Source organism: Triticum urartu, chromosome 1 (genome assembly GCF_003073215.2).
Source record: "Triticum urartu cultivar G1812 chromosome 1, Tu2.1, whole genome shotgun sequence".
Classification (NCBI taxonomy): domain Eukaryota; kingdom Viridiplantae; phylum Streptophyta; class Magnoliopsida; order Poales; family Poaceae; genus Triticum; species Triticum urartu.
In genome coordinates this window covers 380336954-380356661 of record NC_053022.1, presented here as the reverse complement: position 1 = coordinate 380356661, position 19708 = coordinate 380336954, and the positions used below count along the sequence as shown (strand labels likewise).

Sequence of the window (19708 nt, the reverse complement as noted above, 5' to 3'; positions counted from 1 at the left end):
CTCAAAGAACTACTTTTGGCCAAAGATGTTTCACGACGTCCCACGCTTCACCAACCGATGCTCTACATGTTGCAAAGCTAAGTCTCTATATGCCACTTCCTATACCGTATCACCCATGGGAAGATATTAGTATGGACTTTGTGCTTGATTTGCCTAGAACTAGGAATGGCAAAGATTCTGTGTTTGTTGTTGTGGACCGATTCTCTAAAATCGCTCATTTCATCCCATGTAACAAGATAGACGATGCTTCACATGTTGCAAATCTTTTTTGTAGGGAAATCTTGCGCCTACATGGAGTGCCCAAGACTATCGTATCGGACCGTGATGTCAAGTTCCTTAGTTACTTTTGGAAGACACTATGGGCCAAGCTCGGAATCAAGCTCTTGTTCTCTTCGGCATACCACCCACAAACCGACGGCCAAATGGAGATCACAAACCGGACGCTATCTACTCTCCTACGCGTGTTGATCAAAAAGAACATCAAGGAGTGGGAGGAGTGTCTACCCATCGTCGAGTACGCCTACAATCGTGCAAGACATTCGACTACCGGCAAGTCCCTCTTCGAGGTCATCTACGGCTTCAACCCGTTGTCCCCATTGGACATTCTACCCCTACCACTACAAGAGCGCATCAACATGGACGTGAGCGCTAGAGTGAGCTACCTCAAGAAGATGCATGAAGATACAAGGCACACCATCGAGCGCCAAGTACAACGCCTCGTGACCAAGATCAACTTCAACAAGCACCCCATGATATTCGACATTGGAGATCTTGTATGGATACACCTTCGCAAGGATTGTTTCCCCAACGAACGCAAATCCAAGCTTCTACCACAAGTCGATGGACCCTTCAAGGTGATTGTTTCCCCAACGAACGCAAATCCAAGCTTCTACCACGAGTCGATGGACCCTTCAAGGTTATTGTTTCCCCAACGAACGCAAATCCAAGCTTCTACCACGAGTCGATGGACCCTTCAAGGTGCTTGAACGCTACAACAACAACGCTTACAAGATCGACATACCACGCGACAAGTACTCCGTTAGCGACATCTTCAACGTCAAAGATCTCTCTCCCTACCATGGTGATGAGGCTTTTGATCCGAGGTCGGATCTTTCCCAAGGGGGGAGATGATGCGGAGCATCCTATGGTCATCCCCATGGACCTACCGTTGTCTCATCAAGTGCCAAGAGGACCAATGACACGAGCACGAGCTAGAGTTCTCGAGACCGAGGTGACATATCTCCTCAATGATATTCCATATGACCTGCTCGAGACATGGCTACTACCTAAGTCCGAAATGTTGTGCATGATCAGGTATCAAGAAGACCCTCTTGAAGATGCATGTGAAGACGGACAAGTCCATAAGTACAAGGATGAAGAGGAAAGACGGAAGGAACCGAAGAAGTCCCCAGGACCCGGACATCCGGCCCCTGGAGCATCAACCGCAGTCGCTGCTGAACAGCCGAAGCTACAGGGCCCGGACATCCAGCCCAGGACCCGGACATCCGGCCTCAGCCCGGAAATCCGGTGTTCTTCACAGAAACTCACCGAAGCCGGCCCCCACCATCCCGGACATCCGGCTCAGGCACCGGACATCCGGCCCGACGTGAGCCACCGGACATGTGGACCCCACCCCAGAAATCCAGACCACGCCTATCCAGAGAGCTCAGGAACCGGACCCTGCCAGTCGGGACATCCGGCACCTCGGGAAGGCCCGAACATCCGGCCCGACGCCTGGACATCCAGCTCCCCCTGTCTACGCACAATGTAAAGGGCCGAAGCCCATGTATCCCTTGGCACCCTAGACTATATACTACACCCCCATCTACGTTTTAGGGTTAGCAATGTGATAGCTCATTTTGGAGACAGTGCTTTGCTCATCCACTTGATACTTTCTCCTTCGGAGACCGCAACCTCTACGGAGAAGATCCCCCAAGTGGATTCAAGACCCCTCACGGGAAGACCCCTCAAGACCTCCTCACGGAGAAGACTATCGCCTCTTGTATCGTCCTTTGTTGCGTTTGGATCTTGTATCACTCTATGTTCGTGGATCTAGCACATGTGTGATCGTTTCCGCTGATTTGAGTGTTTCCCCTTGTGTTCTTTGTGTTCTTTGTAGAATTCTCTTCATTTCGTGAAAGATCGGCCTTAGAGTTTCCATCCTACATCAGAAAGCGAGGAGACGGCTACGCCTAAGCAGCTTGCTGAAACACAGCAAAACTGTTGCAACTTGGAGGTTGCTGCTAAGTATACTCTCTCTTTGCCTTTTACAGCTCCGCTGCCAAAGATCTAGAACGATGATGCAGAGGGCTGGCGCCAAGACGTCGCGGCGGTGGCTAAGAAGATGAGGACCACCCACTTTATAATGCGATGGTGAGGCCTTCGTCGGGGAGTCCTAATCCGCAACAATTCCTGGAGGAGGTAGAGGCGCCCAAGCCCGACAGTCCTGCAGAGTAGAGTTTGTATGTAAGATTATGATGTATTACTGTTTCGTAGTGCCCTTATTGGTTGTTTTTAAATTGACTTGGCATTGCTGTGTCGTTCGACGTCGTTATATCCGCTTGGAGAATGCCCTTGTTCGGCCAATCAATTCGCGTGCTGGATGGTCTTTAGGAACAAGATCCCCTTTGGAGCTCGGCATACTTGTCTATGCGTTTTTGCACTTACTTGGCTGCGTGATATGGGTTGGTCCTCTGCATTCGTTAAGACTTTGTGTCACGACTCGAGCGACAAAATGGGCCGTAAGCCTGTGACCTTCCGATTTGTGTTTGAACGGTGTTCAGTTGGCTAATTTTGACAGCATCAAGAAAAACTTCAAATCTTAGCAACAGCACCACAGCAGAAAGAGCACTATAACAACGCGTTACAAAATGTACACTTACAGCCATTCCCACCTACTAGTTTACACTATTGACAAGCATCAAGCAGAGATACAAATCCCAGCAACAGCCGAAAAACAAAGCCAGGCTAGCACATTATCTCTCCCCGCAAAAATGCCATGCTCAATAACATAATGCCGCCCAAAACTGTACAAAAATATTTCATATCAAAGACAAACTATCTTGCGCAAGATTGCTGAGTCTCCTCTTTTGCATAGCAAAGTTTCTCATTTCCCTATATCATACTCCCTCCGTCCCAAAATGTGAGATCATTTTTTACACTATCATAGTGTCGGGATGGAGGGAGTATTATACCGCTCCTGATGTCTCTGATGCATGGCATGTCTGCTTCGCCTCATAGGATCATTAATCTGATGCTCGCTGGAGATACGCCTCCAAGATCTTCTTAGGCTTCTGCTCAGACTGCTCTTTTGGAAGACGGAGTGCCATGAATTGCAGCGAACTGCTCTGAACTTGGTAAATGTAGCATCCCCATGGGTAAGCATCTGAGGAAGCCCATACTATCTGATCCTCAAACACTGCATCCTCCGCAAATCTCTCATTCACGCAAAAGGCGCAATCAAGAGGGGGCTCTTCGAAAGCAGAAACAGCCACACATCCCAGAGCCACGTATCCCTCAGGTGGCCTTGGTTGCCATAATGATACATGGCTCCTGTAATCCTCGGCGCAATTTCTCCAAACCTGCGTGCACGATAAAACAGAAACTGAAATCAGTTTTGCATAGCCAAAACATTATATACTACAGTGCAAACGCAAAGCTGACTAAAAGTATCAAGGAGACAGGTCTAGGGCATTTAATTGATGTCCTGTCAACCTTACAGAATGTAATAGAAAATGTTTCACTGAACACTTACCAGGTCATAGCCAAGAGGTAGCACAAAATTGTCATTAACATTCTTGTAGATAGCAGCAAAATGTGGTGGATGGATGCCAACATGAGCGACATCTCCAATTGAGACATACCTACAAATAAGCGGTACTATACTTTGAGCATCAGAGCAGAAAATAGGTATATTAGATGGATACAGTATAGTTTCATACCCACTAGGGCATAGGGGTCTCCAGATGCTAAAAATTCTTCCATCGTCTGCAACCTGGAATACAAACTCATGATTGTGGTTACCTTAGTACACCGGCTCCGAACTTCTTTTGATCTCTATGAAGAATTCAGCCAACTTACCTGCTTCCCAAGAAGTTTACACCGGCTCCGAACTTCTTGTTCACTACTCCACATTTTCTGGAAGTTAACTGTGTGGTTTATAAGTCGATGCTCAACATTACTGGACGCTCCTCTTGAGCTTAGCAAAGGCCTAGCAGGACTCTGAGATTCCCTTCTATCATCATCTGATGCAAAATATACAGGGCGCTGGCCAGAAGGAACCTTCAAGGGTACAACTTTCGTGCCTGTCTGGTGAGATCTCCACATTTTTCGTATTGAAGAACAAAGTAAAACAGCCTGAGCTTCCCGTTCTTCATCAACACTGCACTTTATAAGCCTTACAAAGTTCTCAGACCTCCTAAAATTCTTCAGATGTACGATTACATGTGAAGGCCTCTGATACCCAGCTTTTGCAAGTTCCAATGCAAGTACTTCTTCCCAAGGGACATCCCAAAGTATTTTGGAAGGTTTCCTGTCCATTTTATCTAGATCCAAGCACTAATAAAAGGACAAGTTTAGTCAAAATTTAGAGGAATGTACTAAGAGAATCAGATAAAAAGAAGCATTACCTGAAGGAGTATCACCCTCTTGTTGGTTACTAAAGCAATCCTCTGGTTTGGCACAATAAAATGATCTTCGTAGTAATCAGACCATGCATACTTAGAAGGTTCTCGAAATAAGTCTGTGCATGCAAAATATCTGCTAGCTTCTGCCAGGTAAAGGGCCATCTGAAGAATGGAGTAATAAAACATTAGCGTACAACATATTAATAGCATCGTCACAAAGCCATGCATGCTGGCTTGGTTAGGAACTTAATGTGAGTGCAAAAATCAAAGAAAGGGGGCCTTTTATCTCAGTGAAACCAGATCTATAATGATTGACACTGTTATATTAAATTCATGTCTTGTTTTTAATTGACACATGCCACCAAACACAACTTTGACCATCCATTTTTAATATTATGAAAATACTTTATGGTTTGAGTTAACGTACTTTGATTGCTTGGATTAAAGGACATCACCTTTTTACTGGAGATAGTAGTATGTTATGACAAAATTGTAGTCCATTGATTATATTTCGCTCTTTACATAACTCAAGCTCTCTTCTATTAAAACAAATCACCAAAGTAAAAATGACGAACAAATATGAAAAAGCAATGCACCTGGCCAGAAGCTTCTAAACTGTCATACTCTCTTATCACACCATCTCGATGAATAGCACGAGGATCTCTAATCCGCTGAGGAACAAACTTGTTATTCAGAATATTCACACATTTTATAAAGCTGGCACTAATTCCATCAACTGTCAAGGAGAAAAAATCCAGGGCACCACTCAAAGGTTGAACAATGCATCCCACAAAGGCACGACCAAGACCATGTGCAATGCCAATAACACCATACTGCCTGGCACTCTCAACTGGCTTTCTTAAAACACCCGAAACCCCAAAAGCCAAACCCTGAGCAAATGCTTCAGTCCCTTGAACTAGTCCATCACCAACGCCAGTGATTCTCCTTGACCAACCCTGAATCATACTCAACTTGAAATGCCTGGTGGAGTTCATAAGCAAGAATATACTAAAACACGCAATTTTACCTGCTTTGATCTCAGTTGAAGAAATTGCCCATCGGTAGAGAGCTCCGCAAATCCTTTACTGAGTGATGACAAAGTTGATTTTGTCACTCCAAGAAAATCCACAGAAAATATAAGGTGCAGAGGATTGTGGATGAGGTCTCTTTTGATACGGTTAACGATAGCAGGGACAATTGCGCTCTTCCGCATAAACCGGCTTTTGTGCATTACCTTCCTAAGATGCACCTAAAGCAAACAACACAGTATAAAATTACTGTTAATAAGACCGAAATATATCTCACAGTTCATAATTCAGAAACAAAACATGCTCAACAGTTTCCAATAGTAATGTGCATAGAACTACTCCAGTAGTCTGATTAAGTTATGAATCAATTCAAGATAGAAATGATCGCTTATTGGTTTGAGCTCTTTTCCATGCACCTAGAGATTTATTAGTTAGGGAAGAGTTCGAATAAAATTAAAATAGTAGTACTGAAGTATGTCTAGCTTTCATCTGAACAGTAGTCACCCTGATGTGGACCACCGTACATATCAACTAAGTTAGGTGAGCATTGGACAAGAAACATGAACTTGAGTATATAAGTTAATTTTGATCTGGTCCCGACATGATTTGCCAATAAATAATGTTCAGCTACCTGAATCTTGAGTGCATTGCCCACAGCCGATAGGACAGGACTCCAAATACCAAGGACACCACGTGGCCTTTGAGTAGGTGCAGTTTCTAGAGATATTTTAAGCCTTATCTCTGAAATATCAACAAGCCTGAAATTATAAAATATTATGTCATACCCAGCTAACTTCTGTTCAAAAATGTTAGTAGCAAAAGTCAACGCTTTCATAAATTTAACACAAAAAATGAAACATGCTCAACTTAACCCGTGTAACTTATCTAAACACAAATTGTTATCATATATGTTTTGACTTTTGTGGTACTAGTGGAAACTTGAACGAACACACATAATACAGCAGTGTTTACTTAGCACAACAACAAAATTACCGAATTTCAGAACACTTTCTACTGAGAGAAACCAAAATAACAAGGCTAGAATAAAAACGAACAAGAGAAACGGAAATCAATAGGACAACAATACACTGTTAAGCCAAATGAGATGTGAAAGAATCCAACATGGTTACATGAAAATTCCTGCAAATCTTTGTAGGATGCGCAAAATACGTCATACTCCCTCTATCACAATATAAGACGTTTCTAGACCAAAAAACGTCTTATATTCTTTTTTTTGCCTATACAATGATATCCCATCAGAAATACATAAAATAAAATAGCTTAAATATAGGTCGCAACACATGGAATGTTTAATACCATGTATGGAGATTCCTACAAAAAAATCATATATGGAAGCTAAGCAACTTTTTTGCAGGACACTGGATTATTTGCTCATCTTAAATACCCCATATCATACATTTCCAAGTATCACATGACCAACAATATCTGAAAAGCGGATATAGTATATTAAGCTGAAAAAAGCTAATGTACAATCATTCTTTGAAATACCATCTAAATTGTGCTCTAGTACTTAAAAAAAGGGGCTGCATCTATCTGGATGGAAGTGCTAAAATATCACTTGTAGCGGATGCAATAGCAGTAGCAGGGTAATAATAGCACATTAGAACAAAGTGGGCTCTATAGCACTTGACAGGCCACCATATGAGTGATACTTTGATTGCTTCAGCAATGCCAAACATGTGATCTAATTTGAACCAGTTTAGCATACATGCATTATTTCTATTTTGCGAATTCAAATTAATTTGCCATCTAAAAAGTTGTTATAAATTTATTAGAAACTCAAAATGTATGCACATATTATGCTCATGATGTTTATTCTGCATTAGTTTGATACTAGAACATGATGATGTTCACATGGTTCTTTATCTTTGCTCTTGTACATATCTGGGTTGGTGGCGGTCCGTTCACCCTCAGAGATTAACTCTTAGGGTTTGTTTGGATACCAGGACTGTAGGAAACTAGTTCTCGTTAACCTCGATTCTGGTGTAACAACCTAAAATCCTGTCTGAATTGTCTAGCCGCTTCATGGATATAGCAAACCAAGTTTTACAGAAGCCTAACAACCCAGCTTTTAAAAAAATGACTAATTGGCGTTTTTGCATAATCTGGTTTTCTACATACGGCTGCCACGAAGTCGTTGGAGAGAGACGTGTTGAGCCCGTCGCGCCGTGACATCCTCTCCATGCACAAGCTCGCTGCTGGTGCTCGGACATGACCGTCGCCGTATGGGATGGAGAGGTGGGAGTGACCACGGCAGGCAGGGCGCGCATGGCGACGATTACTACATGGTGAGCTCTGCCGGCAGCCACAAGAGCTCGACAAGGCCACCACGGGCACCTCTTGGTACAGATCTCTGCCGGCGGCAAAAACAAGACCACCATGGGCACCTCAGCTGGAGTGACATAGAGCTTGACGAAGATGTCGCGGCGGAGGAAGCGATGTGGCGGGCGGGAGGTGAGCCGTGCAATGCGGTCCACAAGCGTTGCGTCTGCGCTGAGAGCCGAACTGGGCCACCACCTTGTTGCAGTTGACTCCTTGTGCCACCGGGACCATGCAGATTACCTCCCACAGGGTCACCACCTGTACCTGCGGCTTATCATCATCTATATGTTCACTTTGACCTCTGGCTTCCAGGACCCCAATCATAACGCAGCATCATACTGGATTTTAGGGCTAGTCCCACGGCTGAGGATGATGAACAGAAGAAGGTTGATAGAACAGAATTCGAGCCATCAAATTAGTGTGTGTGTCCAGCAGAAGTTATAGACGGTGGCCCTCTTATTTTCACATCCAAACAATGAATAGTATAAACCTACCTTAACAGAAAAACTAACAAAAACTGGTTTTTCCCAAAAATCCTCCAAAAACTGGTTTGCCAAAATCTCACCTCTAATTCTTTATATCCAAACAACTACTCCCTCCGTCCGAAAAAACGTGTCCATTTGAAAGACAAGCCTGGGACAAGCTTTTCCGGACGGAGGGAGTACTTAAGTTGCCAAGCAACTAATTACCACAATTATCATACATTCTATGTAGTAGATAGATGTATCACGCCATTCTGATTAGTCAATTTGATTGACATATAATTTGAGATTTTTTTTATTTGCACAAAGTTAGGAACTATGATAACACAATAGTTTAAACAAATTATGCAATAAGAACAGTTCCTATAGCAATGCATGAGCATTTAACTTCCATGGTCACTATTTAACTAGTTATACTCAAAATAATAAAGTTTTAGAGTCCTAATAATGTAATATGTAATGTATTGCCTGCTATAACTACTGTTAGGAAGTATTAGTATAGGTCTAGGAGTCCTTATTAGTCTATGTTTAGTTTGCTTACACCTCAAGTCATGTGCAATATATATATGCCCCTTGGGCCTTCAATAGAGATAAGTTGCTTTCCTAACATGGTATTAGAGCTCGGTCAATGCCGTCATTCTGGAGTCTGGATCCCATCGCCCTGAAGATCGCCACCGCCCCGGTCAACGGCGCCCCCGTGCAGGTCTTCCGCGCCGCTCGTGCAGGTCTCCCACGCCCGCTGCGCTTCCCACTGGCTGCTCTCCAAGTCTGCCGCTGGGACGATCAGCCCTTCCGCGAAGACCGTCGCCACCGCGTGACGACCACCGTCCCGATTCATCAGCAGCTGCTTTCTGCACGCGTGTTCCCGTGTGCAGCCGCTTCTCACTCGCGTGCGTCCGCTCATGCAGCTGTGCAGGCGTGTTCCTCTCCTGCTTTTGCTTCCGTGTGCGTGGCTGCTGCTATCTCTTGCTACACTGGCTGCTGCATGCTTGCCTGCGTTGACGCTGCTCTCTCATTGCTGATGCTAGGTGCTACTGCTTGCTGTTACGCCCTGCGTGCAGCCTAGTTTTTGGTGTGTTTTGGTGATGCGTGCTACGTCATTGCAAGTTTGTTCCTTCTAAAAAGAAGTCCAATGTCTCTTACATCTTTGTCTCGTGTGTGCTTTCTCGTTTTCTATAATTTCCGCTGCGTCCACCAAATCCGTTGATATTTTGTGTTTCTCATGTCATGCGAGTCCACCAAACTTTTGTCCGTCAGCCTTTTTTCTGGTCATTGTCCTCTCTATAGGATTTATGTGGCCTCTCTTTGCATTGTTGATCTAAGCCTATCCTCTTGCCGCCGAGCTTCTTTCGCCGTCGGTTTTCATGGGCCATGATTCTTTAAGCAGTGTTTCATTCTTTTTCTGATGTGCCATCTCTTCCTATTCTCTTGTACTTCCTCCGTTCCTAAATATTTGTCTTTTTAGAGATTTCAACAAGTGACTACATACGGAGCAAAATGAGTGAATCTACACTCTAAAATATGTCTACATACATCTGTATGTGGTAATCCATTTGAAATCTCAAAAAGACAAATATTTAGGAACGGAGGGAGTATCTTCTATCGATGCGGTGTCTTCCTCTGATGTGCCATCTCTTCGTTATCCCCTTTGGCGACTCGACGGGTTTTGAAGACTCTTCATGCTACGATGACACTCTCAAGACGCGGAATTGGATTATCATTTTTTTTCTAGTATTACACTTCAAATGTAATGCTATTGCATACGCTTCGCATTTGAGCAGGGGTGTTAGGAGGTACTCCCTCCGTCCCAAAATTCTTGTCTTAGATTTATCTAGATACGGATGTATCTAATACTAAAACATGACTTCATACATCCGTATTTAGACAAATTTAAGACAAGAATTTTGGGACGGAGGGAGTATTAGTATAGGTCTAGGAGTCCTTATTAGTCTATGTTTAGTTTCCTTACACCTCAAGTCATGTGTAATATATATATATATATGCCCCTTGAGCCTTCAATAAAGATAAGTTGCTTTCCTAACAACTACATGATACGCGGAAACCAATCCCGCAATTAGAAATTGGGCAAGATAACAAATGTAGTGCTAGTCCACAACTTTGAAGTTTCAGCGATTATACTGGTGAACAACTCGGTACGTAAAACCGTAAAACATTAGTAACAGAAACAACTCAAATACAGATGTATCCATCTCAGAAATAAGTGAAATATTCTTGACAGCTACTGCCGTAATTATGTGGCAAATTGAGTTTCAACATAGGTGCTTACTCTATTCGTATCTCAGGATCCACTTCAGTGACAGTTGAGCTGCTGGAGGTGCCGGTAAAGCGAAGATTGTTGTAGAAATCAACCAGTGCCCAAACAATAGGTTCATGAATATTCAACCTCCATGTTTGGTCAGTTACCTAGAAGAGAGAAAATTGTCCACTTTTAGCATTGCTGGTACTTTATAGATTTGTTTGTCGAAAACTGCGCAGCAACAAATATTACCCGTATATAGACATGCGGGTAGACTTGAATACCATTCGAAGTTACATTGCTTACAGCAATGTTCGCTTTGAAAACAGGATGATTTGAATCAGGCATGCTCTCAGTTGCCAAAACAACAGGCATTATGGACAATGGCAATTGATTATCGAGTTGCAACTGGCCTATGATCAACTTAAATCTGAAAGAAATGTTATTCATCAGCAGAAAAAAACAGTGGCACAAGCAATGCTAGGATAAAAGAAGGCATATGTAGAGCTAGCTTCAAAGCAACATTATCTCTAACCACTCACCATTGCAAATGCTGAAAGGGGCTGTGATTTGCCTAAATCAAGCAGCTGGTCTAGTACAAATAAGAAATTGGCAACAAACCAAATAAACCTCCTAGATGCCCAACATTTCTAATTTTCTACTCCCTCCGTCCCAAATAAGTGTCTCAATCTTAGTATAACTTTGTATTAGAGTTAGTACAAAATTAAGACACTTATTTTGGGACGGAGGGAGTATGAAGCAATATATGCACCTTTTTAACAAGATTTCAAACATGCTACTTCAGGCTCAACATAGTGTAACTGTGTTTGTCATTTCTTTTTGTCAAAAGACAAAAGAGCAGCTTCAACTAACAGACTTATATAACATACAAGACAAGGAAGAAAGAAATGTATCTCAGGATCCCCACAAAACGGAAATGGTTACTCTTGCTCAGAAAACAATGTAGATTTTCAGCAAAAATGTGTGTATGAACAAAAATTTGATCGAATAGTATATGCATGTGAAGGTATACCTGCTAGTGGTCCCAGAGTCATAACCAGTCATGTATGAGATGAAAACCTTCTGCAGATTTAGGTATAAAAGCTCTCTTGGCTTATGATCAATCAAAGAGACTCCAACAACTCCCAGTTCAATAATAAGCTCCAAGGGTCCAGCTCCTGTCTCTGTCTCATTTTGTGTCAACGTAGATGCAACCAGTTCAGATTCAGGTGATCCCTCCTGTCTTCTATGGTAATCGGTGAACTTCAATATTGTGACATCGGCAGTCTCAACTATATTGAACTTGACGCCGTGCTCCCCAAAACTGGTGGAACTTGCAACAGGGTTTTCAAGGTCAACATACTGGAAACTAGTAACATCTCCTTTCTGTATGCTAACATCAACGGCTTTCTGTCCATATGGATCATCCCAAGAATATTTTCTGGTCGAAAGTGGTTTCACTTGGATCCAAGTATCTTCACCTAAACCAGACTGGCGAGTACCAATAGTTGCATTACTTGTCCTGTTCTCGATCCTGAAACCAGTCATATCATTGTCATAGTTAGAGAGATGGTGGTTTCATACCTGCAAACTACTGTAAAATCACTTCATACCTGATCGGCCCATCTGTGGGCTCCAAACGGAATACGACCAAGAATCTTGAACCCTCCTCATAACCACGTATCTCAGCTTTCACAAATTTCTGAGTACGGTCCTGCTTTCTCATTGCTATTACGATAGTATCTTCTTTTACTATATCCAGAGGCTGACACCAGTCAGTATCTTCCAATCGGACCTTCAGATAAGATAGCTCATGACTGTAAATACACCTTATAACAATTCTACCAGGAAATTATAAAATGAAAGGAAATTGTCATATCTGGAGGAAAGTAGAGCTAATGAGAACATCCAGAGCTTTTTACAGTTACTTTCTTTCTGAAGGTAATGCAGGTGTATATATAATACTATTTGCATTTTTAGTACAACTAATGTTTACACAAGTGAAGTAAGAAAGATCCATAAAATGGGATTCTAAGACTAAGGAGAATAGGATGCACAAGGCCAGCAGGTCCACTGTACTTTCCTTAGTCCCCTTAGATGAGCAACACCTTGAATAAGATATGCACAGTCTGTTGTGCTAGTTATTATTGTACGAGATGCTCTCCACCTTTCATAAAACTTTTAATGTAAATATTTTCTAGTTATTATTGTACGAGATACTCTCCACCTTTCATAATACTTTTAATGCAAGTATTTTCTTCATAACAATATAAACGACGCTGAGATGCAAATGAAAATGACCAATGGAAGTTGTAAGCATCTGTTAATTCAAATGTTGCGTGAACAGCCAGAGAGCATATAGAGAACTGCCACAAAAGATTTGTTTAGTTCTGAATAAAGCTTCGTGAGCAATTCATGTTAAAATTACTCTATCTAGAGCTAGCATTACGATCGATAAGTAGTACCTGCAGTTTGTCAGGTCCCACTTCAGAGTACAAAAAGGAGACTCTCCTGTCGTACGCATGTAGGACCTTCGGATCATCTCCAGCACTAAGTTTTATGAACATATCTTGGCCAACCCTGTTTGTAAAAGTTGTGTATGGTCGTACATAGATAACCTGTTGTACTATGACATGAGGTTAACTGATTAACAATTTTCATATGAAGTTAAAGGCTCACATTCAGTTACCTTTGTTGGAACAGCTTGGTACGAGCATAGCTTTGAGCAAAGAAATACATGTGTGCACTTTCCATCATTATCATGGGCAGAAACATCAACTGTACCATCCTAAAAAACAAACAGATCATCTTAGGAACCGAAGATGTAAAAAAGAATATATATGAATATGAATGCATCCAAGCTAACCATGTCAGCAAGAGGTGATAGTTCTTTGAGAGCTCCTAACTGTTGTCCATTTCTGGAGACACATGCTGAGAGACCTAAACCCTTAAAATTCAACCCAGATGCTATGGTGTATCCGTCGACCAATTCTTCATGTCCTATACCATAGAGCAGTTTATCACTTTTTTCTGCACGTGGGCGCGCAAGGTAGCGTCTCTTGTCTCTTCTTCCAGTGATATCAACGAATTGCAAGGTGAGTGGAGGCAATCTTGCAAATGATATCCAATACGGAACATATATTCTGATAACCCTTGCCATCAGATAGTCCTTATCACTGCTTTGTTCAAGCATAATCTGCACAACTCTACAAGAGAAAGAAAGATGTAAAGTGTTCTATGAAATTATCCACAAAATATTTCCATGTTTGAATCCTCACCTTCCTGACAAAGAACTTCTTAGATTAATGAATTTTGAAGGAACTTCGGTGGGATGTGATATTGGAACAGGCTCCTTGGGGTTGGAGAAAAAACATGTCAACACTACACTTATAAAAAGCTAAGATATCAGCTAGGAACAAAAACAAAATTATACATACATGTACTGATTCCCATCCCCCATGTGGAACAAGGGACAGGTACAAAGGATTTCTTGGATCAACATTTTGAACCTTCACAACCTCACCAGGGTTTAGCTCGCCCCGGGAGCAACTCGTCTCTTCCTCGTCAAGGTGGCTGGCACTAACAGTGTAATGTGCAGGAATGGGAAGATAATATGTCAACGATAATGGGGATTTGATAATTATACTCCAATCGTATATTGGGTCAGTTCGGACATCTTTGCCTATCTCCTTGGCTTCTATACTCAAGCAAAACCATAATCCTTGACAAGTACTAGAAGACCCATCTATCTGTGAGCAGAACAGTAAGTTTTCAGATTCATACAGATCTGATACACATATATCTAGGACCTGCTCATTCCGGAACTCAGTTTGACTGCGCCTCTCCTGGACATCACTCCAGGAATGCTGCACAAGTTCATGATGAATGGTCGGTCTTAGTTGTAATGTATAAAGCACACCAGGATGTGAGAGACCTGACAATGGAACTGGAATAGTGGAACCAGGCTCCAACACACCAACTTCTATTTGATCATCTTTATCAGAATTCTCTAACTGGCCGTCTGACCCCGCACTTTGAGAATCTCTTCCTTTTAGACGCAAATCAATAGCAAAATCCGTTGTATTGGTGATTGACACAAGGGAACGTATGCCAACGTATCTGTTTCCCTCCTTGACTGTTGCTTCACTAGCAATCACACAATCCCCAAACCTCCAACATGCTGCTGGCACAGCATAGTTCAACTTCATGTTTGTCCAAGGGCCATCTTTGGAAGGACTAATTTGTATATACCCACTCCTGCTTCTGTTAGGACTGGCTCTGCTTCCTTGTTTAGCAGTAGCCCTACCAGAAACAAGCACCGCAAATCTTATTTTTCCACTTGGTTTAAGAATTTCATGTTCCTGCATAATTATATTAACGCTAATCAACCTTATTTAAATACAAAAAGAAGCATATTATTTGTGCACTCTATTCCAAAAAAAAACAAATGACTAATCTACAGCCTTGAATATCAGTTCTCACCACTACCTTGGTTGTCATAAGATCTCCTAAAGTCAGTTCAAATTTTGCATAGTCAGAACTTGAGGCAGAAGGGAGTTTTTGCACTACTTGCTTCAGTGGAGCGGAGTAAATACCAACGGGTTGACCTGTCGGTAAGACATGATAAAATATAAACAAGTGCAGGCAACACGAAAAAAGATAGCAGTTAATAAAGCCACAAACCTCTACCAGCATCAAGGACAACAAGTTCCAGAACATAATTCTCCTGGTATGTAATCAACAGAAGATATGGATGTTAAAGCAATGACCACAGTAAGAGAATAAATGACATGGATACTCAAAGAAAGAGTGCCCAGTTCACATACCTCAGAATCGACTTTGAAGAAAAACATTTCATTCCAAGTCACTTTTCTTGTGATTTGCGAAGAACTTTCTCCAGCAGCAGCACAAGTACGGGCACTCTGTTGCTGAACACCAGATATAGAACTACCTTCTGAATAGAGCCGCACTGCTGTCATATACTCACCAGTTGCTAACCCTTTACCAGCATTGATCTGTGAAGGAAAAACATGTCTAGAATGAGTAGAAATTTGCCTGTTTGCTAAATTTTATTTAGCAGATAGTTAATTCAAACTTCATCATTTGACAGAAGAAATAAATGATTCCATTAAGAAAGTTTAGACACTTTTAAGCATAAAATAAGTATATACTGAAAGAAGAGAAGCATAAGAGGTATTCAATATAGGAAGAGAAATCTTATGCGATGCTCCACAAACATGGTACTCATTCAGATGAGTTTCACCAACAGAACAATAAGTGAACACATTAGCCAAGCTAAATTTCAACCAAATCCTGGCGTTTCAGATGAGCCCTGAAATGCTAACGTACTGAAATTAAGCCTATATAATGTTTGTTGGCTGCATCTCCTCATCTAATGTGATGCTGGGCAATTTCCAATCAATCTTCATATGGTAATATAAGACGCTACGATCTAATGTGATGCTGGGAATTTTCCGTTCAATCTTCATATGGTAATATAAGATGCTACGGAACCATCATCAGCATATCTAAACCTGCAATCACTGGCTGATAAACGCATGCAACTCCGTAGCTGGCTGGTCTTCTGAAAGTCTGGACACTGAATGCAATCCAAATCTCTACATAGTGTCTCCAGGTTGTGAGTGCTTCTAGCTGACTTTTCAGGTTTCCCCAAGTTGGCTATCAGCACCTGGAGACTCGACTTCACTTTTTTGCCAGACAATGTGGGCTAGAACATGTATGAAATGGTACAGCTTCCGACATTTTTTCCTGCAAACTGGTCATCGCCAGTCACATTGCTAAGTACAACCGATATCAGTTTCAAGTTATGCCCACTTAGTTTACGGTCAGTAACCAGTCGGGACTGGTGGAACCACTTAGTGTAACTGGGTTGGCACTAACATTGCACCACATGAGCATATGTTAGAGCTGTTCAAGGAACCCTGCCTGGCCAAATTTTCAACTCAGGCTAGATGTTCACCCATGAACCCAAATAAAACAACGATTTCATATACAGAAAAAATTACAACTGATATTCAATTCAGGAAATGGTAATACAATGCTATCTATTCAAAGAATAATAACTTTTCAGCATTTAAGATTGACCTTTTTCAGGGAGGGCAGACTTGATTCTTGCCATACAAGACCGAGTTTTTCTGGCACAGCCCGGTGTTTGGACAGGTCTAGCATATGAATTGAGCATGACATGTGCATAGGATGAATTGATCAATGTGGCCCATCTGGCCAAGTGTTGGCCCATGAGGGTCATAAGTCATAACTCTTGTGTAACAGTAACACTATATTGCTAATGGGAGGAGGTGTTGTTAATAGATATTCTCCCTCCGTACCTAATATACCAAATTCTCATTTTGCTTGCAGCTTTAGTTGCACGTTACTTACATACTTTGATTGTATTTCCTTCATCTTTCAATTTACTTGTGATGTTTAGGATTTTCGGATGTGCTTTGGTTCCTGCAGAACCTTGTAAAGTTTACACAACATTTTGTTAGCAAGTATGTCCTGCCATACTGTTCTCTAAGTGTGAGATACTAGCATAATATATTCAGGTGCTAACGGCCAAATGTAATGAGAAAAAAAATTAAGTAGATGAAGAGTTTACATCTAAAGTACCATTTTGCCAACAGACAGGCATCACACAAACATGCAAATGTAACAGGAATGCTTGAATGTTCAGCTACAACATCAAATAGTACATAATGGGATGCAAAAGAAAAGACTTGCCTCAGCATCTGCGATAATAGCAGTTATCATCAGACGATATAACCTAGCAGATTTCCCTTTCAAATGAGAATCCAGTAGATCCCTTGATGCTGGAACTTTTATAGATCTATCATCCCCAGATGGCAACAGAGTAATATCTGAGCTCCTATATTCAGTTGTTCTTACGTATATGTCTTGACCAAGCTTGTTTTGTGGAATAACATAATAGTTCCTTCGCTGATGCACATCAAGAATTGATCCCTGGGTAGGGGAAGATGTTTCCTGGTCATGGAATTAAACAACACTTAATGAGTGGACAGATGGACAGATAAGAGAAGTGAGAAAAGTTCTTATAACATAACAGATGGCAAAATAGCAGAATATTATAGCCTTAGCCTAAGATAGCACAAAAAAGAGAAACGGCTACATAATCAGAAGAAAACAGAAACGATTTACCTTCCTGTATAATTCATCACCAAGGGTAATATTGCTCCAGCTAAGATAAGCTTGTGATAACATGTTTGTATTTGAAGCTGACACATTCAAATTCAGATCCCGTGTCGAGGTAATACGGAGTTGCGCAGGAGAACCTGGTGTATTCACATCATACTGGTACCTAAAAACGCGAGAAAAATGAATACCAATTACAAAATCAAAAACACCATAACGGAAGCAATCCGCTCTTGTTATAAGGTAGGGCAAGGCAGCTAGAACAATCTAGTCTAATGTTTGGCCTCCCCTTCTATAGGCGACAGAGACCGTAACAACTTGAACTGAAGATATAACGCAATCAGTATAATCTTATCAAATTTGACTCATGGAACCAAAAAGAAACAAATACCATTTATCCTTTCCATGCACCGATCCTACTGTGCATCTTACCTGCTGTTGGCGTGGGCCAGCTAGCAGCATAACAGTTCTGCATTTAGTCTGTGATTTCTGTGTCTACTTTCTAATACGGTACATGTGCTATGGCCTGATGGAAGGTAAACCAGACCAAACCTGTTCTTGCCCAGGCTCAAACAGTTACCTAATACTACCTCTGTACACTAATATAAGACGTTTTTGCAGTTTACAGAGGGAGTAATAAAACTTCACAACAAAGAAAAGGTCTACAGTTTGCCTTGAGCTTGAAACGCTGAGAATATACTACAGAAAACAAGTATGTTGCAAAGAAGAAAGATACCGACAAGGATTATGTGTATCTTGCAAGATTTAATTCCTGGAGGAGTTACCTAAGAAATCCATCTGTTGGTTCAATGAAGGGCTCCCACGAATTACACTTGTCATTATAAGATCTGGCCACAAACGACAAACTCACAGTTGCATTTAGATGGTGAGGACCCCCATGATAACTAAATCCAACACCATCAAAAGATATGCCAAATAATGGCACCATCTGAAAAGAAAAGGTTAATTGATATGAGAACAAAGAGTAACCAACAACTGGTGTGAAATCAGCGCCAGACAAACAGCTAGCTAAAACTTTAGACAAAGGAACAAGCCACTGATCGTTGCATACAGTTAAACATCTCAAAATTTGATACCAGTTGTTGCTGAAGTGAACTTGGACAAGACTCACCATTCCTCCATAATCATCAAAGGAAACAGCAGAGAACGTTTTTATTACAGCATCAATAATGATGTTATCTGAACTGCTAGATATAGGGGGGCCAGCAAGCTTCACAGCGAGTCTTCTTGGAGGTTTACGAAATTCACTTCTAACAAGAAATGTACCAGAATCCTCATCCACAGTCCATAAACTAAAATTTTCAGATGTTCTAGAGCCACGTGAGTCCCATACACTTTCCTCAGAAAATTGACCTCCCGTCACCATATCACTTCTAATACATCTTAGCATACTGAAATCCTCTTTTGTTGGTGGACCTTTAGATGCAACACATCCTAAAGCAACAAAACCAGGTGGAGCTTGAGGATAATAAAATGATATACCATCTCTACCCCTGTGCTTCTTAATTTGACCAACAATCTTATAACTTTCTGGGGCTCTTAGGAAGGTATCTTCACCAGTATCACGAAGGACAACAGCTGAATTCGGAGGTTCATACCTAAATTAAGAGTTATGTTTAAATTGCATATCACAAAAAAGAACATTGGAAGATGAAAAGTGTATCATATCAATTATACCCGTTAAGAGCGATGTCCCCAAAGTAAAACATTCCTTCCGACATCATTGGACGCCATACTGAGAGTTTTTTTGGCGCAGACATTCCATCGTTTGACCAAACAAGT

The 19708-nt window shown here is 41.6% G+C and overlaps 1 protein-coding gene across 1 annotated transcript; it reads right to left on the bottom strand.

Annotated features, from left to right (window-relative positions):
- Nucleotides 1-2821: 2821 nt before the first annotated feature.
- LOC125513680 lies at nt 2822-19702 on the bottom strand. The gene is made up of 25 exons (XM_048678846.1): nt 19604-19702; nt 19038-19524; nt 18691-18854; nt 17912-18071; nt 17477-17737; nt 15562-15750; nt 15419-15461; nt 15218-15342; nt 14173-15096; nt 14014-14087; nt 13602-13941; nt 13425-13523; nt 13201-13353; nt 12349-12530; nt 11769-12269; nt 10988-11165; nt 10766-10902; nt 6285-6411; nt 5653-5874; nt 5222-5581; nt 4629-4787; nt 4081-4557; nt 3942-3994; nt 3755-3863; nt 2822-3581 (listed from the first exon to the last, which is right to left on the bottom strand). The coding sequence occupies exons 1-25, from the start codon at nt 19684-19686 to the stop codon at nt 3246-3248; spliced, it is 5943 nt and encodes a 1980-aa protein (XP_048534803.1). The 5' UTR covers nt 19687-19702; the 3' UTR covers nt 2822-3245.
- Between the last annotated feature and the right edge of the window lie 6 nt (nt 19703-19708).